Genomic DNA, 24331 nt, shown 5'->3' on the forward strand with positions numbered 1-24331 from the left:
ATAAAAACATGTCAAGTCTTCCCAGCCTTGAAATATTAACCAACAGAGGGAAGTGAGATACAATAGAGGTGAAATGTTCAGCAAGTCTGTGTTCCAGATGTATATCCCCTATAGGTATGAGGCTACAGTAATGGGTGATACTTGTTCCATGACTTGAAAGACAGCCCACATGGCTGAAATGAAAAAGCCCCTTGGTATATAAATCAGAGCTTGTAAAATGATGGTTCGGTACTGAAGCTCGGTTTTCTCCCCCAGGCATGGTGGCATCATTCCAACACTGGCCCGGCAGCTTCATGAGAAAAACATTGACAGTATTGTGAATGCTGCTCTTTCACAGGCAGGTATTTCAGTGGATGATCTCTCTGCTGTAGCCACCACAGTTATGCCAGGTGGGTTATCTTTATGTTTATAGAGGTATATGCCATATCTGTAGATTGTTTAATGTATGTCTGTCTTTCATACCATGTACAGTATAGTGTGTGTGTGTGTGTGTGTGTGTGTGTGTGTTCTTACCTAATTGTATCTTTACAGGAATGAGTCCAGCCCGTGCTGTCCTGTGTATTAAACCATTTTTATCATACATATCCTTAAATTTATGAATATTTCTGGCACACACTATTTCATTCAGTAGTGCATTCCACTGATCAGTTGCCCTGTTTGGAAAACTGAATTTCCTTATGTCTTTATCGTCTCTCTTCTTATGTAGTTTTTTGCAGTGTCCTCTTGCTGATGCCTCCCCATAGGTTATATATTCATTTATGTCTATTTTCTTTTTCCCTGAGATGCATTCCTCTAACATAATCATGTCTCCTCTTTTCCTTCTCCTGTAATGTTGGTAGATTCAGTTTTTCTAGTTGTTCTTCATAGCTTAGATCCCATAAGCTTGCTACCCATCTTGTAGCTGCCCTTTGTACTTGTTCAATCTTATCTGTGTTGTTTGAGATGAGGATTCCAGACTACTGATGCATACTCTAGGGTTGGTCTGATGAATGATATCTTTCTCAGCATGTCTTCATTTATATATGTGAATGCTGTTTTCATATTAGCAAGCAGTGTATACATGTTACTTACCTTCTCACTGATGTGGTGAGCTGCAGGTAGTATATTTTTGATAATCACTCCTAGGTCCTTCTCCCCATCTGATATGTGTAGGGTTGAACTTCCTAACTTATAATCCCAATCTGGTCTTTTTTCACTTTCTTGATTACATGACACTTGTCCACATTAAATTCGATTTGCCATTCATTGCTTCATTCATGAAGCTTATTTAATTCTTCTTGTAGCTCTTTGCAAGAATCTGTGTTAGTAGTTTTCCTTTGTATTTTTGCATCATCTGCGAACGTATTTAGATAGCCTCCATTTCCAGTGTTACTGTACGTCATTTATATATACCAAAAACATAATTGGTGCCAGCATTGAGCCCTGTGGAACGCCACTAGTCACTTCCCTCCATGATGAATAATTTCCTCTTAGTACTGTTCTAATTTCTCTTTTTCTAAGAAAATCCTACATCCAACAGTACTGGTTGCCTTGGATACCTCCTTGATGGTACAGTTTCCATAAAAGACTTTGATATGGTACTCTGTCAAATGCTTTCTTGAAATCTAAATAAATACTGTCCACTTATCTTTCTTTTTTCTGTAATGTTTTTGTAACTGTCATAGTAACTTAATAGAATAGTGTGTGTGTGTGTGTGTGTGTGTGTGTGTTCATGTATCATGTAGATGAGACTTTAGCTACCAGTCAATGAACACCTTTAATACACTTGGCTGCAGTTTTGGAATTTGATTGTGTTCAGGTAAATACTGGTCAGGATTCATCCCACTGGTAATATTTGATACTATCTATCTATCTGTTTCCAGACGCCTTAATCCCCTACGGGGTGGCCACAAACAAATCACCTCCATGTTGCCCTGTCCCTCGCCATTTCACTGCCCTGCTCCCAACTCACACCCCCCTCTCTCATATACCTCTCCACTCCATCCCTCCATCTCATCCTCGGCCTCCCCCTCCCTCTCCCCCCCTCCACATCACTCACATACACTCTTCTCGTCAGTCTCTCACCCTCCATCCTCTCCATGTGGCCAAACCACCTCAGTGTGTTCCTCATAACGCTTCCTATCACATCCACATCCACACCAAAACGCTTCTTTATATCCTCATTTGTCAGCCTGTGACTCCATAGGCTCCTCTTAAGTAACTCATTTCCACTGCTCTCACTCTTGACTTGTGTCCTTCCAACAACGTCCAAGTTTCACTTCCATACGTTAGAGTTGGTATCACAATACTGTCATCGTTTTCGTTTTCGTTTTCGTTTTTAAAGGCTCCAACATGCTTGCATGTGTCGGCCTTGGTCACCTAATGGCGGCTCTCCATGCTGCACGATCCATTGCTGCCTCCCTGTTCAGTCCCTTAACCCTAAGGTCACACTTAATGACCTCGTCCCATGTCTTTCTCGGTCTACCCCTCATAACCCCACCCCCAATATTAACACTTCTCACCTTCCTCACCCAACTATCATCCCCCATCCTCTCCACATGTCCAAACCACCTCAATCTACCTCTCCTCATCACAACACCAATACACTCCAGTCCCATCCTACCTCTCAACTCTTCCATTGTAAACCCAGCCCCTCCAGGCCTTGGACGCAGGGACGCACTGCACATCCACCTAATCATTGTCATTTCTGTACGTCTGAGCCGGCGAATGTCTTCCTCCTTCACTGCCCAGGTCTCGCTGCCATACAGCATTACACTCCTAACACACGCTGCATACAAAGACCCCTTAGGACGTAGGGAGAGCCCCCTCAATGTCAGGAGAGGCAAGAGCTCCCTGAACTTCTTCCAACCACTTCTCACCCTAGCCACAGAGCTAGCTCCAGCCCCACCTCCAGCACACAACATGTCTCCTAAATAACAAAACTCTTCCACACACTCAAGAGATTCACCAGCAAGTTCAATTCTTTCACGTCTGACGATCTCCACCTGCTCACCCTGGCACGCCGTACACATAAAATCAGCATTATCTCGCAGTCTACCTCTGATACCACTACATCTCTTATGCACTTTTTCACTTCCATGCTCACTTCCATGTTTCTTATCACTGCTTTCAAGGAACCAGCAACCTTTCTTCCTTGTTGTACCCTTTCAAGCACTTCCCTCTCCAGACTTCCATCCTTACTCATCACATTACCCAAGTACTTAAATGTACTCACATTTTCCATTTCCTCACCATCCAACCTCACTGTACATTCACTGACTTCACCTCTATCAAACACCATCACTTCACTCTTCCCTATATTCGCCTTTAGCTTCCATTTCTTACACACTCTCCCAAACTCACCCACCAAGCCTTGCAGCTCCCCTTTGTTTTCACTTAACGACACAGTATCATCTGCAAACAACAGTACAGGGAGTTTCCAAACACTACCCTTTCTCAGTAGGGCCACTTCAACATCCACTGCTCCATTGTATCTCTTTTATTACCCCATCCATGTACAGATTGAACAACCATGGAGACATGACACATCCCTGTTTCAACCCAACCTACAAAGAGAAAAATTCACTCAATTCACCATCGACACGCAGTGCAGCCTTAGCACCGTCACACGTACTCTTCACAGCATTCAGCAACTTCCCATCTACTCCATATATTCTTAATACTTTCCACAATCCATGTCTATCCACCCTGTCATATGCTTTCTCCAAATCCATGAAGGCTGCATACAACTTCTTTCCTTTCTCTAGAAACTTTTCCACTAAAGATCAAAGAATGAATATCTGATCTACACAGGCTCTTCCCTTCCTAAAGCCTCCCTGTTCTTCTCCAACTAATTCCTCTGTTATTTCCCTAACTCTATCCATAAGTATCCTACCATACACTTTTCCTATTACACGAAGAAGACAAATGCCCCTATGATTACCACACACTTCTTTTTCCCCTTTTCCTTTGTACAAGGGAATAATTATACCTGACTTCCAGTCCTCCGGGACTTTACCTTCCTCCCAGGCCAATCTGCACATCTTCCACATCCATTCTACTACTATGTCTCTCCCATGCTTCAGCATTTCACCACACACTTCATCAATTCCTGGGGCTTTCCCCAATTTGACTTTCTTCATTGCTTCCACAACTTCTGTCCTACTGATTTCTTCCTGTCGTCTCACCTCCCTCCTTCTCCCAGCCATTCCTCAGCCACTTATGCTCGCATTGCTTCCATTCTTTATGCTCAACATCTCCTTAAAGTGTTCTCTCCATCTGCTCACTTTTTCTCCCTTCCCCACTAGTAATATACCATTTTTATCTTTCACTCCCATTCTAACTTCACTGCCACCCTGTCTTACTCTCTTCACTGTATATACAGTAAATTCTCAGTTACCTGTCATCTGTCATTGCAATATCCGGCCCAACACGATGTCTGGCACTGCTGGCTCAGGCCTGTCAACCCCATAATAACGGGCATCAGAATGGTGTGATATGTTCAGGACGGGCATAAGCAGCGAATGTGATATGGCGGGGGGCCTTGGGAGTGGGGGTAGGGTTGGTGTTGGGGGCTAGATGTTGGTGGGGGGTTGGGGATTTGGGGAGTGGGGAGGTTTGGGAGTGGAGGGGGTGGTGGTGGGGGTGGGGGTGGGGGTGGGGATGGTAGGGGGCAGGGGGTCATGTGAATGCATATGTGGACACCTGTCTTTTTGGCCCTTATGCCCTCGGACAGCACATGCAGACACCCGTCTTTTAGGGGTTAAAGCAATACCCGGCGCCGAAACAGGGTGTATCTGACTGTTCTATGCAATATCCAGTGTCGAGGTGTATGAACCTGCTCATAAACGGTAGGCAACTGGCACTATATTACTGTATTACAGTATTATCATTAAATTATTTTATTTTATGCTTAATTTTCATCTTTTACCCATGGGAAAGATTTTAAGATACAGTAATCCCACATTTATCCAGACGTGCAGTTTCCAGACCTGTTCATTATCTGGATACTGGATCTTGGCTCTATTAAACCATTATCTGAATTTACATGCTATTATCCAGACGTAAAAGTCCCCGAGAACCTCGGCCCACCAACCAACAGGTTAAAACGTTCGGTATTGTGGCTTCTGGGCTTGAGCCATGAGCAGGAAGTAGGCCGTAACTCACAAATAGAGCTAAAATGTCCGTCCACCCTTGTACTGAAGAGTATCACGCTGGTCCGATCACCCCTAACAAACCTCCAGCACCCGAGTAATATGACTGTAACCCACAGGCGGTGTCAAAACATCCATACACATCCCTACTGAATGTCCAAAGTCATGCAGCCACCAGGCTAAGTCTTTCCCAACTGCCACCCCGCATTGAACACAGACCACAAGCGACGAATATATGTTCAGTGACAGCAGCTGTCCGCCACTATACCTAACATCCAAAGTCGCCCGGTCACTGGGAGTTTTGTTTCCGAATGGCCACCACGTGTCTAACGGACCACAAGGGATGAGTAAATGTACGATAAAAGTGCCTGTCCGGCTCATGACAGAAGAGTGAAAATCCTGCCCACAGCCTTGCTTCTCTCCATCTCCCGTCCCTCCTCCATACCCTCCTGGCTCCCCTCCCTCACTCCCCCAGTCCCTTCCCTCCTTTGCGCTGATGACACTGACTCATGAGTTTTTTTTTTTTTTTTTTTTTAATACTATTGATCGGAGTGAAATTCTGCAGTTCATGAGAAAGCTCATGAAATTCTGCATCTATACATGTGTTTAACTCTTGGAGGGTGCGGGCAAAATTTTACACTAGGGTGGTGTGGAATGATATGAATGTAAGTTTTACCCTTGAACACTATTTTCACTGTATTTCTGTACTTTACTCATCAGTTTTCTGTGTTTTTATTAGCTTATCTTACAGTATAAACACCAGCGAAGATGATAGTATACCAATTTAACCAATTTCCATTGGCAAAATTGGCCATGGATTTTTTGTGTGTGGCCCAGGTGCAGTTATCACGGGTGTCAGATAATTGATTTTCCAACCGTCCTGAGGTTTTTAGTGGATGTATGTTGTTTATGCATGTTTTCATTGGTGTTTAGCATTAATATGGTTAATCCCATGTGAGTTTTGATGTCTAAATATGGCAGAGTGACCTGAAAACAGTGCCAGATTAGGAGGGTATTGTACACAGTATTGTATAGGTATGGTGTTTTTTGGTTTTCATTTTTTTTTTTTTTAATGATTTTCTTAGTTCTTAGCATTATTTTGGATATTCCTGTGTGTGTTTTGATGTCTAAATATGGCAGATTGACCTGAAAACAGTGCCAAAAGTATGACTGGTACTGTACATGCAGCAGTGTACTGTATAGGTAGGGTGTGTTTGCTTTTTATTTTTTTTTATTTTTTTTATTTTTTGGTGTTTAGCATTGCTTTGGATATTCCTATGTGTGCTGTGATGTCTAAATATGCAGATTGGCCTGAAAACGGTGCCAAAATTACGAGGGGTACTGTGCACACAGTAGTGTACAGGTAGGGTGTTTTTTTATTTTCATATTCATTTGTGTGTGTGTGTGTATGTATGAGTGTGTGCGTGCGTGTATCATTACTTTGGATATTCCTATGTGTGTTTTGATGTCTAAATGTACCTGAATGGCTGAAAAACACTGCCAAAGTAAGCAGAGGTTCTGCACAAATAGATTAGGTTGGAAGTTGGGTGTAGGTAGAGTCTTGGTATAGTAGGGGGATATTGTTTATTATCCAGACATTGCCACTAACTGGACATGCCTTTGGCTCCATTACCTTGGATAATTGAGGGATTACTGAATTGGGTTAAGACGGATAATAACGTAATATCAGGCTCAATGCCGAATATTGAGCCGATGCTCGATGGGTGGATGTTATGCAATATCCGACATTTTGCAATATTGAGCATAGGGCTTGTCTTAATTACACCAGATAATTGATAGTTTACTGTATTATGAATGAATATAGGGTCATGCAGTTAAATTGTCTGTGAACATCCTTACTTATGTTTCCTCTTGTCTTTTTTTTTTTTCTCCAAAAATTGCTGGAAACATACTGCAAACGAAACAGTAGATTAGTGTTAACCACAAAATACTAACCACAGCTTATATTGCTTTTTTTTATTCAAGTACATCACAGTGCTGAATAAACTGCACTTGTTAGAAAACTTGCTGTGGGAGACACTTAATGATATTGTATTAGAAACAGTTTTAAAAGATACTGATGAGTGGTCATAGATTGTAATGCTCAACAAATGGAGGTACACGATAGAGTGCTGAGAGAGAGAAGACAAAAATCTTTATAATATCTCCGAGGAATAGTGCTCATTTATGGTGGCAGTATGTTCAGACTAACACCATCTTTACAAATGGCAGTTATATTTACACCCATACCCCGATTTTTGGCAGTGTTGTGTACCAGTGGGAGGGTTCGGTCATTATGTCGGATATAAAAGCAGCATTCCCCATAAGATACTGAAGAAAAGCCAGAGATGCGCTCTAGGCCAAAAACCCAGGCTATCATAAACCTTGCTCAGTCAATAGAGTCTGGCACAGAAACACCATAGGTAATGTTATTATCCTCATAAACAGTACTATCGCCAAAAAACGAGACATCAAACATCACATGCAGGAAGGTATGGTGGGTGGGATGTGTTGTGTGAGATGCTTCAGGGCAACTGACAAGCTGGCAGCTGGCAGCACGCCAAGTAGGGATGGAGGAAGACAGGGGAATGGGGAGGGAGACAAGCAGGGGTGGGGGAGGGGGAGGGAACTGGTGGGAGACAAGCTGGAGTGGGGGAGGGAGAGAAGTGGGGATGGGGGAGGGTGGAGGGACAGGGAGGGAGACAACCAGGGGTGGAGGAGGGCAGGGGGGACAGGGAGGGAGACTAGTGGGAGTGAGGAAGGGAGACAAGTGGGAGTGGGGGAAGGTGGGGGGACAGGGAGGGAGACAAACAGGGGTGGGGAAGGGCAGGGGGATGGGGAGTGAGACAAGAAAGCCAAACTGCCTTACTCCCCTCCTCTCTCTCTCTCTCTCTCTCTGTCTCACACACACACACACACACACACACACACACACACACACACACACACACACACACACACACACACACACACACACACACACACACACACACACACACACACACACACACACACACACACACGTCAGCCAGAGCGAGCGGACATATCTCGACTGCTCCCAGCCACCTCTGCAAACCTTAAGTAATTTTCAGGAATTATGTTTGTCCTGTCTCCTATGGTCATGTTTTAAGTTTAAAATACTGTAAGTTAATATAGACTACCAAAAATGTAAAGATTTATTGGCAGAGAGTGTACATAAATGTTTTGTAGTATTTTCAGTAACTGCTGTATTTGGTACTCTAACCAATCTCAAACATGGCCGATAATGCAAACATTGAGGAACTCGAATTTCCCGGATTTGACAGTAATACAAATGTCATGGATTTGGTTAAAACATTGATTATGAGGATTAGTGAACTTGAAAAGAAAATGGAGAATTTAGTGTTAAAGGACATATCTGAAAATACCGAGATTACTATACAGAGTGTGATCCAGTCCAATGAGACGGCGAACGAGGAGTTCAGGAATTTGAAGCGTGAAAATATCGAATTGAGGAGAAAACTAGAAGAGAGTAGTAATAAAACAGAGAAGGTGAGTAGTGTATTAGAAGAGCATAAGGCAAAGTGGACACAAGTAGAGGAAGAGCAGAAAAAAGTGGTCATCTTAAGGGAAATCATCCAGGAAGAAAGGGAAATGAACAAGAAAAAAATGGAAGAAAATGTAGTGAAAATACTGAAGAAAAAGGAGAAAATAGTGAGAGAAACTGTAGAAAGGAACAGATGTGTGATAATATTTGGAAACAGGGAGGAGGAAGAAAAGGTTAGATCCGTGAGGCTCGAGAGAGACACAAACCTGGTGGGAAGAATATTTGGCAAGATTGATCCTGAAGGAGACAAGTGGGAAAAAGAAATTGAGGAAGTAAGGAGGATAGGGCCTTATAAGAAAGGGGAAACAAGACCAATGAGAGTCAGGTTGTTATCAGAAAGTGTAATAAATTATATACTTAAAGCAACCTGGAAACTAAGCAAAGAGGCAGGGATGGAAAATATAATAAGAGAAGATTTGAATGAAGAAGAAAGAGAAGTTTTAAAATCATTGAAGGAACAAGTATAGGAAAAAAATGATAAGAGGACAGAGGAAGAATGTAAAACTTTTTTTTGGAGAGTGATGGATATGAAAGTAAGGAAGTGTTATGTAAGGAAATTAGAAGTGAAGGAAACTAAGGGGGATGGTTATGAAAGATCAGAAATTGAGGAAGTGGTACCGACAGAGAGAAGAGAGTATAAAAAACATCAAAAATAATTTGAAGGTGGTATATACTAACGTTGATGGTTTAATATCGGCAAGGCTTGAAATTAACAGTTTCTTGAGGGAACATGAACGTGTTGTCATGTGCTTTGTAGAGACCAACTTAACCCCTTCTTTACCGAAAATGTGTTTTGATGTACCCCCGTACATCGCCAGTAAACACCCGTGAGACACTGGAACCGCTACCGTGGTGCGCTGGTACACCCTCTAATGAATGGCAGCTTATGGGCCTCAGGGTACCCTGGTAAGGCTTTTTCTGAGGACCTCGTGTTAGCAACAGCTCTGTGTTTTGACGACAAAGACTGTGACGAAGTTCTGACGATTTCTGACATCATAAGATACGTCATGACTGAGTTGCGATGGCACCAATGGCTTGCTCACTCATCTGTGATGTAACCTCCTTTAGACCAATCATTATTTTATTTATAATTTCTACTACAGATATCGTACTATATTTTCTGCTGACATACGTCAAAATTTACACCCCTTGGCCCGCCTGAGAGAGTCAGTTACCACGCACTTGACCACGAGAGAGGGTGTACAGGATATTTTTCTGTCATGGCATCTCTGGCAAATTCCGATTGTGACGAGTTTATTCCTCATGAGGATACTTATCTAGATGTATCAGATGATGATGCAGCAGTGTCTGATGTGTCAGTAGATGACTGTGATCCTGAAAATGATAGTGAAGTTGATGTGAGTGAGGAAGGAGGAGGAAAATAGTAGCGAGCTTAGTGACGCTGCACTCTCAGCAACAAGTGGGCCAAGGTCGCCATCACCTTCACATGTGTCCACATACTTCATGCTTAGCTTACAAGGTAAATAAATAAGCCATCCATCTGTGCAGGACATTTTTTTCAAGCCAGTTTGTGCAGTAGTTCCCTGAGTAACAGTACTTTAGAATAAGATATGTAAACTTATATACCGTAATGATTTATTTAATAATATTTTTGATTACCAACATCATGCTGGGTTTATGTGATCATCAGTATACAAACAAATAAAAAAGAGTGAATAGTTTCGACGTGGCAAAAAATATACACTACCCCTCACACTACGGGAGGGGGAGCTATCAGGTCGGTATGGGGGGTAAACGTAATGTTTACATTTGGGGGAGGGGTCGGTAAAGAAGGGGTTAAGAGAAGATATTGATGTTCATATGGGAGATGGTAAATACAAACTGTGGAGAAGAGACAGAAAAGAAAAAATGGGAGGAGGAGTGATGATAGCAGTGAAGAACAACATAAATGTAGATATTGTGGAAATGGGAGAAGGCTGGGCTGAAGTGATATATATGAAATTAGAAACTGGAGAGAGTGGCAGTAGAGATATGGCGGTAGTGTATGTTCCCCCTAAGACGAGAGCATGGAATGATGACGAATACCAGGAGGTGTTGTTAGATATGGCAAGTTATTTACCAAAAAAATAATTGAGAAAAGCAGCAACATAACTTTGGTGGGTGACTTTAACTGTAAAGAGGTGAACTGGGAGGAATGGGACTCAGGAGACAGCGAAGATTCATGGGGCATTATATTGTTAAATATAATAATGAATAATGTGATAATGCAATGGGTCAAAGAAGAGATACGGTTCCGAGGTGAGAACACACCAGGATGGTTAGACTTACTGTTTACCAAAGAACCTGATGTAATAAAATCCTTGAAATATTTGTGTCCTATAGGAAAAAGTGATAATATGGTCATTGAGTTCCAGATGATATTAGGGAACATTGAGCCAGGAGACGAGCTTTATAGGCAGGGAAGATACAACTTTGGGAAAGCAAATTTTACAGGATTGAGAAAATTTTTCAAAAATGCGGATTGGAGAAAATTCAGAGAAACAAGAGAGATACAGAGGAAGTGGGATATCTTTCTAGACCTCTATAATTTGGGTGTGGAAAAATTTGTACCAAGAGTAAGAGGGAAAGAAAACAGGAAAAAGGAGTGGTTTAATAGAAGGTGTATGATAGCAAAAAAAGAGAGAGATAAGGCGTGGAACAATTGGAGAAAGAGAGGTAACGACAGAACAAAGGAAGAATATAAAAGAACAAGAAATGAATACACAAGAATACGTAGAGAAGAAGAAAGGAATTTTGAAAAAGGTATAATTGACAAATGCAAGGATGAACCCAAACTGTTTTATAGATTTGTTAATGGCAAACTGAAACAAAAGGAAGGAATCACCAAACTGAAAGTAGAAGGAGAGGTCTTTAAGGATGCGGCAATGCAAGCAGAAATAATGAACAAACGTTTCCAGTCAGTTTTCACTAAAGAAAAGGAGCTTGTGGAAGGGGAGGGAGTGATTAGAAATGTTCCAGTGATGAAAGATATAAAAGTGGAGGTACAGGAAGTGTATAAATTACTGGAAACTCAAGATGTAAGGAAAGCCCCAGGACCTGATGGAATTTCTAATTGGGTACTGAAGGAATGCAGAGAACAACTGGCGGATAAAATTCACAGCTTAATTGTATGCTCACTGGAAGAGGGGAAAGTGCCAAAAGAATGGAAGAGGGCAAATGTGGTACCAATTTACAAGGGAGGAAACAGGGAAGAACCCCTGAATTATAGACCAGTGTCTCTAACCAGCATGGTCGCAAAATTGTGTGAGAGAATCCTGAAAGACAGATGGATAAAATATCTGGAAGAGATGAATATTTTGGCTGAATGTCAGTTTGGATTCAGAAGTGGAAGGTCATGTGTTTCTAACTTGTTGAGCTTTTACTCAAGAGCGATTGATGTGGTACAGGAGAGAGATGGTTGGGTGGATTATGTGTAATTAGACTTAGAGAAGGCCTTTGACAAGGTACCTCATAAGAGACTAATGTGGAACCTAGAATATATAGGAGGATTAAAGGGGAAACTTCTGGAATGGATGAGAGACTTTTTGAGAGACAGACAAATGAGGACAGTGATAAAAGAAAAGATGTCTGGATGGAGAGAAGTAACAAGTGGAGTCCCTCAAGGCTCAGTGTTGGCGCCAGTAATGTTCCTGATTTATGTAAATGATATGGTAGATGGAGTGAACAGTTTTGCAAGTCTGTTTGCTGATGATGTAAAGATCTTGAGGAAGATAGAGGTTGAGGAGGATTGTAAAATACTGCAGGGGGATTTGGATAGGATACACAATTGGAGCCGGACGTGGGAAATGAAATTTAATGTAAAGAAATGTAAAATATTGGAAATGGGTAAAAGTACCAGGAGACCATCACTGAATTATTTTATGGGTAATGAATTAATCACAAAAAGGAGAGAAGAGAAAGATTTGGGAGTGCTGGTCCAAGATAGTTTGTCACCAGAAAAGCACATTAACAAGATAGTTGGAGAGACTTATAAGCTCTTGACTAACATAAGAGTAGCATTTCATTATATGGATGAGGAAATGATGAAATAATTGATAGTGGGCATGATCCGCCCCAGGTTAGAATATGCAGCGGTAGTGTGGTCCCCACACAAAAAGAAAGATATAAACAAGATTGAGAGAATACAAAGAACAGCAACCAAGATGGTCCCCAGTCTGACAGACCTGTCATACAGAGAGAGGCTGGAAAAACTGGATTTGCTTTCGTTAGAGGAAAGGAGAAAGAGGGGAGACATGATTGCGGTGTTCAGGACCATGGTGGGAGTAGATAAAATTGACAAAGAAGATCTGTTTGTATGGGATAAGAGAGCAACAAGAGGACATGGAATGAAATTGAAAAAGTCAAGCTGCTTGAAGGATATCAAGAAATATAGCTTTCCTTACAGAAGTATAGACTTATGGAATAGCCTGGACAAAGAGATCGTCCAGTCTAAAAACTTAAACGAGTTTAAAGTTAAATTCGACTTATTGAGAAACAGCGACGGAAACCCACGAGCATAGTACATTCCGTGTATATCACAATTAGGTATATTCTTAAATATTTGGAACGACTTAGACAAAGAGGTGGTGCATGAGAAAAACATTCATGTGTGTAAAGGTAGACTTGATAAATGTGGATATGGAGACAGGACAACACGAGCATTGCTCAATTCCTGTATACTACAAATAGGCAAATAGGTAAATACACACACACACACACACACAGGAATTTTGTCTGTCACTGTCCTAACGTCTTGCTTTAAATTCAAAATAATGAAAGTTAATAGACTACCAAAAATGTAAAGATTTATTGACTAGATTGTACATGAATGTTTGTATTTTTTTTTTCGGTAACAGCTGTTTTGGTATTTAACCAACATCAAACATGGCCGAAAATATAAACAATGAGGGACTGGAATTTCAAGGATTTGATGCTAATACGAATGTCATGGACCTGGTTAAAACATTAATTATGAGGATTAGTGAACTTGAAACGAAAGTAGAGAATCTAGTGATAAAGGATGTGTCAGTAAATACGGAAACCACCATACAGAGTCTGATCCAGTCCAATGAAACAGCCAATGAAGAAATTAGGAATTTGAAGCGGGAAAATGTTGAACTGAGGAGGAAACTAGAAGAGAGTACTAATAAAACGGAGAAGGTGAGTAACGTATTAGAAGAAGAACAGAAAGAAGTGGCCAGCTTAAGAGAGATCATCCAGGAAGAAAGGGAAATGAACAAGAAAGAAATGGAAGAAAATGTAGTGAAAATACTGAAGAAAAAAGAGAAAATAGTGAGAGAAACTGTAGAAAGGAACAGATGTGTGGTAGTATTTGGAAACAGGGAAGAGGAAGAAAAGGTTAGGTTCGTAAGACTCGAGAGAGACACAAACCGGGTGAGAGGAATATTAGGCAAGATTGACCCCGAAGGAGACAAGTGGGTAAAAGAAATTGAGGAAGTAAGGAGGATAGGGCCTTACAAGAAAGGGGAAACAAGACCAATGAGAGTCAAGTTTACATCAGAAAGTGTAATAAATGAGATACTTAAAGTGACCTGGAAATTAAGCAAAGAGGCGGGGATGGAAAATATTATAATAAGAAAAGATCTGAATGAAGAAGAAAGAGAAGTTTTAAAATCATTAAAGGAAGAAGTAAAGGAAAAAAATGATAAGAGGACAGAGGAAGAATGTAATACTTTTTTTTGGAGAGTATTGGATATGAAAGTAAGGAAATGGTATTTAAGGAAATAGAAATGAAGGAAACTAAGGGGGATGGTTGTGAAAGATCAGAAGTTGAGGAAGTGGTACGGACAGAGAGTAGGAGAGAAGAGGGTATTAATAATGTCAAAAATAATTTGAAGGTGACATATACTAATGTTGATGGTTTCATATTGACAAGGATCGAAATTAATGATTTCTTAAGAGAACATGAACCTGATGTCATGTGCTTTGTAGAGACCAAATTAAGAGCCAAATTAAGAGAAGATATTGATGTTCATTTGGGAGATGGTAAATACAAACTATGGAGAAAAGACAGAAAAGAAAAAAAGGGAGCAGGAGTGATGATAGCAGTGAAGAACACCATAAATGTAGATACTGTGGAAATAGGAGAAGGCAGGGCTGAAGTGATATATATGAAATTAGAAACTGGAGAGAACGTTAAGAGAGATATGGCGGTAGTGTATGTTCCCCCAAAGACGAGAGCATGGAAGGATGACGAATACCATGAGATGTTGTCAGATATGGCTAGCTACTTGCAAAAAATAATTGAGAAAAGCAATAATATAATTTTGGTGGGTGACTTTAATTGTAAAGAGGTGAACTGGGAGGAATGGTACTCGGGAGGCGGCGAGGATTCGTGGGGCACTATGTTATTAAATATAATAATGAATAATGTGCTGACGCAATGGGTCAAAGAAGAGACACGGTTTCGAGGTGAGGACGCACCAGCAAGGTTAGATTTACTGTTCACCAAAGAACCCGATGTAATAGAATCATTGGAATGTCTCTGTCCTTTGGGAAAAAGTGATCACGTGGTCATTGAGTTCCAGATGTTAATAGAAAACGTCGAGCCAAGAGACGAGCTTCATAGACAGGGAAGATACAACTTTGGGAAAGCAAATTTTACAGGATTGAGAAACTTTTTTGAAAATTCGGATTGGAGAAAATTCGGAGAAACAAGAGAGATACAGAGGAAGTGGGATATCTTTCTAGACCTCTATAATTTGGGTGTGGAAAAATTTGTACCAAGAGTAAGAGGGAAAGAAAACAGGAAAAAGGAGTGGTTTATTAGGTGTATGATAGCAAAAAAAGAGAGAGATAAGGCGTGGAACAATTGGAGAAAGAGAGGTAACGACATGGAAGAATATAAAAGAACAAGAAATGAATACACAAGAATACGTAGAGAAGAAGAAAGGAATTTTGAAAAAGGTATAATTGACAAATGCAAGGATGAACCCAAACTGTTTTATAGATTTGTTAATGGCAAACTGAAACAAAAGGAAGGAATCACCAAACTGAAAGTAGAAGGAGAGGTCTTTAAGGATGCGGCAATGCAAGCAGAAATAATGAACAAACGTTTCCAGTCAGTTTTCACTAAAGAAAAGGAGCTTGTGGAAGGGGAGGGAGTGATTAGAAATGTTCCAGTGATGAAAGATATAAAAGTGGAGGTACAGGAAGTGTATAAATTACTGGAAACTCAAGATGTAAGGAAAGCCCCAGGACCTGATGGAATTTCTAATTGGGTACTGAAGGAATGCAGAGAACAACTGGCGGATAAAATTCACAGCTTAATTGTATGCTCACTGGAAGAGGGGGAAGTGCCAAAAGAATGGAAGAGGGCAAATGTGGTACCAATTTACAAGGGAGGAAACAGGGAAGAACCCCTGAATTATAGACCAGTGTCTCTAACCAGCATGGTCGCAAAATTGTGTGAGAGAATCCTGAAAGACAGATGGATAAAATATCTGGAAGAGATGAATATTTTGGCTGAATGTCAGTTTGGATTCAGAAGTGGAAGGTCATGTGTTTCTAACTTGTTGAGCTTTTACTCAAGAGCGATTGATGTGGTACAGGAGAGAGATGGTTGGGTGGATTGTGTGTACTTAGACTTAGAGAAGGCCTTTGACAAGGTACCTCATAAGAGACTAATGTGGAACCTAGAATATATAGGAGGATTAAAGGGGAAACTTCTGGAATGGATGAGAGACTTTTTGAGAGACAGACAAATGAGGACAGTAATAAAAGAAAAGATGTCTGGATGGAGAGAAGTAACAAGTGGAGTCCCTCAAGGCTCAGTGTTGGCGCCAGTAATGTTCCTGATTTACGTAAATGATATGGTAGATGGAGTGAACAGTTTTGCAAGTCTGTTTGCTGATGATGTAAAGATCTTGAGGAAGATAGAGGTTGAGGAGGATTGTAAAATACTGCAGGAGGATTTGGATAGGATACACAATTGGAGCCGGACGTGGGAAATGAAATTTAATGTAAAGAAATGTAAAATATTGGAAATGGGTAAAAGTACCAGGAGACCATCACTGAATTATTTTTTGGATAATGAATTAATCACAAAAAGGAGAGAAAAGAAAGATTTGGGAGTGCTGGTCCAAGATAGTTTGTCACCAGAAAAGCACATTAACAAGATAGTCGGAGAGACTTATAAACTCTTGACTAACATAAGAGTAGCATTTCATTATATGGATGAGGAAATGATAAAAAAATTGATAGTGGGCATGATCCGCCCCAGGTTAGAATATGCAGCGGTAGTGTGGTCCCCACACAAGAAGAAAGATATAAACAAGATTGAGAGAATACAAAGAACAGCAACCAAGATGGTCCCCAGTCTGACAGACCTGTCATACAGAGAGAGGCTGGAAAAACTGGATTTACCTTCGTTAGAGGAAAGGAGAAAGAGGGGAGACATGATTGCGGTGTTTAGGACCATGGTGGGAGTAGATAAAATTGACAAAGATTTGTTTGTATGGGATAAGAGAGCAACAAGAGGACACTGAATGAAATTGAAAAAGTCAAGCTGCTTGAAGGATATCAAGAAATATAGCTTTCCCTACAGAAGTATAGACTTATGGAATAGCCTGGACAAAGAGATCGTCCAGTCTAAAAACTTAAACGAGTTTAAAGCTAAATTCGACTTATTGAGAAACAGCGACGGTAACCCACAAGCATAATACATTCCGTGTATATCACAATTAGGTATATTAGGTAAATACTTAAATATTTGGAACGACTTAGACAAAGAGGTGGTGCATGAGAAAAACATTCATGTGTGTAAAGGTAGACTTGATAAATGTGGATATGAAGACAGGACAACTCGAGCATTGCTCAATTCCTGTATACTACAAATAGGTAAATACAAATAGGTAAATACACACACACACAGGTCGCCGACAGAGACGGACCTCTTCCAGGATCGTTGGGAAATAATCGCTGAATCGCCAACGAAAGGAAGCTGAGCCTAATTGTGACTGTGTCAATGAGTGCGTGAGTGGTGGTCCCGTCGGACACTAATAAATAAAAAACTGCAGTCTCGGTCATAAAAGAGACAAGATGAAGTGAAAACTGTCTCCGTATGGTTGAATCATGGAGGAAACGGACAGTGCATTGTTTATGATCAGTGAGAAAGAATTTGAGGGCTTTTGTGAAGAGGATGTGGGAAAAGGAAGTATTAAGTTGAACCAGACAAGAATAGCAGGTGTAGAGAAAACAGTGAAGAGGAATGACCAGGAGATAAAAAAGGTATGGGCAGTAATTAAAGAGTTACAGGAACAGACCATAGAGCAGGAAAATGAGATCAAAAGTTTAAGGAGTACACTGGAAAAAATCTGTACACGTAGTGACGAACAAGAAAGGGAAGTTACTGAATTAAAAGTGAACAATGAATCGGCCTCAAATGAAATAAAACAGCTGAAGAGAGAGAATAAGAGGTTGGAAGAGGAAAGGGACATGATGAAAAGCAAACTAGATGAGTATGAATCCAAATCAAGAATACAGGAAGAGCACATTAAAGAAATCAAGGAGCAACATAAGGGGTGGAAGAAAATTCAGGAAGAGGGAAATGTAAATTTGAGAGATTATAGACCAACAAAGCAAGGAAAAAGTGAAGAGGGAAGTGGTTAGGGTGTTGAGAAGTAGAGAATCTTTAGTTAGAGATGTAGCAAATAAGAAAAAATGTATAATAATTTCAGGAGTTAAAGAAAAACGTATAACAATAAGATCAGACAGAGAAAGAGAAGAACTGAGTAAGGTTAAAGAAATAATATCAATAGTCATGAAGGAAAACAACGAAGCTCAAGAAGAGATTGAAGAGGTGTTTAGATTGGGAAAGTACGAGGAAGGAGGGGCAAGGCCATTGAAGGTAAAATTTAAGTCCCAAGCAACAGTCAACGAAATTATCAGTAGAACATGGAAACTATTGGACAAGGAAGGGTTTAAAAATGTTTAGATAAGGAGAGATGCAAATGAGGAAGAAAGAGCTAAAATAAAGGACTTAGTAAAGGAAGCAAAGGTAAAAAATGAACAGAGAACGGAGAAAGAGAAGACAGTGTTTTATTGGAGAGTCATGGATCAGAAGTTAAGGAAGTGGTACCGGCGGAGAGAAGGAGAAAAGGGGGTATAGAAGACATCAAAAATCATTGGAAGATGGCATATACTAATGTTGATGGTTTAATATCGGCACGGTTAGAAATCAACGATCTTTTGAGGATACATGAACCTGACGTTATGTGCTTTGTGGAGACCAAGTTAAGAGAAGATACTGATGTTCATATGGGAGATGGTAATTACAAACTGTGGAGAAGAGACAGAAAAGAAAAAACAGGAGGAGAAGTGATGATAGCAGTGAAGAACAACATAAATGTAGATACCGTGGAAATGGGAGAAGGCAGGGCTGAAGCGATAAATATGAAATTAGAAACTGGAGAGAATAACAAGCGAGATTTGGCAGTAGTGTATGTTCCCCCTAAAACAAGAGCATGGAGTGATGATGAATACCAGTAAATGCTGTCAGACATGGCATGTTATTTACAGAAACTGATTGAGAAAAGCAACAATATAATTTTAATGGATGACTTCAATTGTAAAGAGATGAACTGGGAGGAATGGGACTCAGGAAGCGGCGAGGATTCGTGGGACACTATATTATTAAATATAACAGTGAACAATGTGATGACGCAATGGGTCAAAGAAGAGACAAGGTTTCGAGGAGAGGACACATCAGCAAGACTAGACTTACTGTTTACCAAAGAACCCGATGTAATAGAATCCTTGAAATACCTGTGTCCCATTGGAAAAAGTGATCATGGTGGTCATTGAGTTCCAGATGATATTAGGGAACGTGGAGCCAAGAGACAAGCTTTATAGACAGGGAAGGTACAACTTTGGGAAAGCAAACTTTACAGGATTGAGAAAATTTTTTGAAAATGCAGATTGGAGAAAATTCAGAGAAACAACAGAGATACAGAGGAAGTGGGATATTTTTCTAGACCTGTATAATTCGGGAGTGGAAAAATTTGTGCCAAGAGTAAAGGGGAAAGAAAACAGGAAGAAAGAGTAGTTTAATGAAAGGTGTATGATAACAAAAAGAGAAAGAGACATGGCGTGGAACAATTGGAGAAAGAGAGGTAACAACAGAACAAAGGAAGAATATAAAAGAACTAGAAATGAATACACAAGAATACGCAGAGAAGAAGAAAGAAGTTTTGAAAAAGGTATAATAGACAAATGTAAGGATGAACCCAAACTGTTTTATAGATTTGTTAATGGCAAACTGAAACAAAAGGAATGAATCACCAAACTGAAAGTAGAAGGAGAAGTCTATAAGGATGCGGCAATGCAAGCAGAAATAATGAACAAACGTTTCCAGTCAGTTTTCACTAATGAAAAGGAGTTTATGGAAGCGGAGGCAGTGACTAGAAATGTAGTGATAAAAGATATAAAAGTGGAAGTACAGGAAGTGTGTAAACTACTAGAAACTCAAGATGTAAGGAAAGCCCCAGGACCAGACGGAATCTCTAACTGGGTACTGAAGGAATGCAGAGAACAACTGGCAGATAAGATTCACAGTTTAATTGTGTGTTCTCTGGAAGAGGGGAAAGTGCCTCAAGAATGGAAGATGGCAAATGTGGTACCAGTTTATAAGGGAGGAAACAAGGAAGAACCCCTGAATTATAGACCTGTGTCCCTAACCAGCATGATCGCAAAATTGTGTGAAAGAATTCTGAAAGATAGATGGATAAAATATTTGGAAGAGGTGAATATTTTGGCTGATAGTCAGTTTGGATTTAGAAGTGGAAGGTCATGTGTTTCCAACTTGTTGAGTTTTTACTCAAGAGCAATTGACGTGCTTCAGGAAAGAGAAGGTTGGGTGGATTGTTTGTATTTAGATTTGGAGAAGGCCTTTGACAAGGTACCCCATAAGAGACTAATGTGGAAACTAGAGCATATAGGAGGACTGAAGGGGAACCTCCTAGAATGGATGAGAGACTTTTTGAGAGACAGACAAATGAGGACAGTAAAAGGATATGATGTCTGGATGGAGGGAAGTAACAAGTGGAGTCCCACAGGGCTCGGTGTTGGCGCCAGTAATGTTCCTGATTTACGTAAATGATATGGTAGCTAGAGTGAACAGTTATGCAAGTCTGTTTGCTGATGATGCAAAGATCATGAGGAAGGTAGAGGTTGAGGAGGATTGGAAAATGCTGCAGGAGGATCTGGATAGGATACATGAATGGAGCCAGACGTGGGAAATGAAATTCAGTGCAAAGAAATGTAAAATACAGTAAACCCTCACTTTATCGCGGGGTTATGTTCCAAAGGTACCCGCGATAAGCAAAAATCCGCGATGTATCGACGCTACCCCTAAAATGGCTATTTATTGTCTATTAATAAGAAAAACCAGTACGGGTACTCACTGATGATGAATGAGACGAATTGAAGATGATGATGATCATGAAGTTCAGTACAAGGTGTATATTAGTTGTGCAGCTCTTGAGAGGGCACCTATGACGACATTTCTGCGGGCGGTGAGCAAAACGTAAGTGTGGGAGGTCGGTCTATCACACACCACACAGTTAGTTTGAATCCGATGGTCGAACCATGCGTGACTCGCAAATTATTATTTGTGGCTTATTTCTCTGCCTTCCAGTGATTGCTTGCCTTGTCTGTCAACATAGGGCCTAAGCGTAGTGTTAGTGATGCATGTGGTAACACACCAAAATGGACTAGTAAAGTGATGTTGCTGACAGAGAAAGTTAAAGTGTTGGACAAACTTAAGGGAGGAATGTTGGCGACAATTCTCCGTCAGGACAATTCCCCGTCATTTATTTACATACCAGTTTATTCAGCAAGTACAGTACACTAGTTTTTTACTTATATGAGTTATAAAATCCCCCTGAAAATTAGTTATTAAAGTATTAATTAATCAATAATAAGTATATTATAGAATGACAGGGAATTGTCCATGTTTTGATGGTGAATTGACTTGATGGTGAATTGTCTCTGAACCATGTGTTTGGGGTGAGTCAACTGTTCTTACAATAAAGAAGACAGAACGTAGCATACGGGACTAAACGGGAGTCAGTGTGGGCTACTGCACCAGACTGTGATGAAGTGTCTCCACCTATGCCTGTGAACTGGCTCAGAACCGTATATTTGGGGTGAATGAGTCAACTGTTTGGACAATAAAGAAGGCAGAATGTAGCATATGGGAGGCAGTGAGAGTTTGTGCACCAGACTGCTGAAGTGTCTCCACCTACGCCTGTGCTTGTCAGGTAAACTGCGAGGTGCGGTATGGTGGTGCGGTGCGGTCCTGCTCCTCTCTTTGAGGAGGGCGCGTTGGCAGCAGCCAATCAGCGGCAAGTAAAAATGTAAAGCGTGTTTGGATTGGCTACTGGTAAGTCTCCAGCCAATTGTGTGCCACCTACCAATGAGTCTGGGTATTTCCTCACCCCACGCCACGATTTCGCTTGTATTTTATCAAATATATTAGCCAATTTTTAATTATTATTTTAATACAGCTATTAATATTTTAGAATAAATAAAGATGTAAAATACCATAAACATATCCATTTCAGAATACAGTACTGAAATAAGATGTAAAATATGTACTGTACCCTAAAAATAGCCGTAGTAGGCTTTGCGGAAACAGCGATGAGACGGGGTTTCCTGCAATGTAAAAGTACTTAGGTTCCAATGAAAATTCCGCGATAAAGTGAACCGGCAATATCTGAACCGCATTATAGCGGGGGTTTACTGTACTGGAAATGGGTAAAAGTACCAAGAGGCCATCATTGAATTATTTGATGGGTAATGAACCAATCACAAAAGCGAGAGTAGAGAAAGATTTGAGTGTGCTGGTCCAGAACAGTTTGTCACCTGAAAAACACATTAACAAGACAGTTGAGCCTTTGCCCAGAGTCGAACACGTAAAAAAAAAAAAAAAAAAATAGAGACGTATAAACTCCTGACTAATATAAGAGTAGCTTTTCATTATATGGATGGGGAGATGATGAAAAAATTGATAGTGGCCATGATTCGCCCCAGGTTGGAATATGCAGCAGTAGTGTGGTCCCCACACAAAAAGAAAGATATAAACAAGATTGAGAGAATACAAAGAACAGCAACCAAGATGGTCCCTAGTCTGGTAGATCTGTCGTACAGAGAGAGGCTGGAAAAGCTGGATTTGCCCTTTTTAGAAGAAAGGAGAAGGAGAGGTGACATGATTACAGTGTTCAGGACCATGATGGGAGTAGATAAAATTGACAAAGGAGATCTGTTTTTATGGGATAAGAGAGTGACAAGAGGACACGGGATGAAACTGAGGAAGCCACGCTGCTTGAAGGGCATCAAGAAATATAGTTTTCCTTATAGATGTATAGACCTGTGGAATAACCTGGACAAAGAGATCGTCCAGTCTAAAAACTTAAACGAGTTTAAAGCTAAATTTGACTTATTGAGAAACAGAGACAGGACCCCACGAGCATAGCTCATTTCCTGTATATCACAATTAGGTAAATACACACACACACACACACACACACACACACACACACACACACACACACACACACACACAAAACCACCCTGTGTACGAATATAAATAAATACAGGCGTAAACAAAAAGAGCATGATAAAAAGAGAAAAATACATTTTTGTTTTGGTATCATAATCTATTGGCTCAGGTTTGTTGTACAGGTTTGAATCATTCAATGCAGCGCGACTTGTAGAAAACTGGAGAAACTTTTAATGAGCATCTTGGCCATCTTGAGATTGACCTTCACAACACTCCCTCAAATCCCATCTGTCACTTCAGCACCTGCTGCCGTGACAAGTGGATGTACGATTCTTTCATTCGTGGCCATGCCTAAACTCACACAGTTACACCCATTATCTCATCTCAGACAAAAAATGTCATCTTTCTCCTGCCTTGTGAAACACACACAACCACCCTGTTTACAGTTATAAATAAATATTGGCATAAAAAACAAAGACGTGAAAATAAGAGAAAAATACTTTTTTGTTTGGTATCTTTACCTGTTTGCTCAGGTTTATTGAACTGGTTTGGATCATTTTACATATTCATTGCCTTGCTCAATCATGACAGGAAAGTTTTCCGTGTTCACGTGGTGTTTTCATGAGTAGAGAGGCCTCCCTTCCCTTCCCGCTAATCAGCTCATGTGAGGTTCGAATTGCAGGTTGTCTTGTATTTCAGTCCTTACCGTCCAGCCTGTACATTCGAGGGATGACATTTATCTCATTTAGGTCTGAAAATAGAAACTCTTGCCTTCCATTTCCAACACACTCCACCACCTGGGCTACAAAAATAATTCGATACTACCATAAACACAATAAACCGAAAAATGCAAAATAAATTCATAATATTTTTTTTTAACTCAAACTTTGCATATTATGTACCAAAAAACATCAAACTACACATATCTAGTAATTTCACACCATTTCAGCACCATTGGCAATGTTTTTTGGTTAAAGAAAAAAAAAATGTTGTTGCATCATGGCAATACCTATGTGTGATCGATATCAGCTGCTTAAATTTGCACAACTTTCGTGTTCAATTGCACAGCAAAGGATGGGTCTAGGAAGCTCA

At 40.4% G+C, this 24331-nt stretch overlaps 1 protein-coding gene across 1 annotated transcript in view; it reads left to right on the plus strand.

Moving 5' to 3' along the window:
- Positions 1–24331, plus strand: part of Tcs4 (Threonyl-carbamoyl synthesis 4) — a gene marked incomplete at its 5' end in the record, with an annotated part of 147224 nt that overhangs the window by 20306 nt on the left and 102587 nt on the right. The window contains one exon of the mRNA XM_080275634.1: positions 256–389. Coding sequence (XP_080131760.1) covers positions 256–389 — 134 coding nt within the window. The remainder of the gene's footprint in view (positions 1–255; positions 390–24331) is intronic.

Source organism: Coenobita brevimanus, chromosome 62 (assembly GCF_032717465.1).
Source record: "Coenobita brevimanus isolate Jiangsu-jjx chromosome 62, ASM3271746v2, whole genome shotgun sequence".
Taxonomy (NCBI): domain Eukaryota; kingdom Metazoa; phylum Arthropoda; class Malacostraca; order Decapoda; family Coenobitidae; genus Coenobita; species Coenobita brevimanus.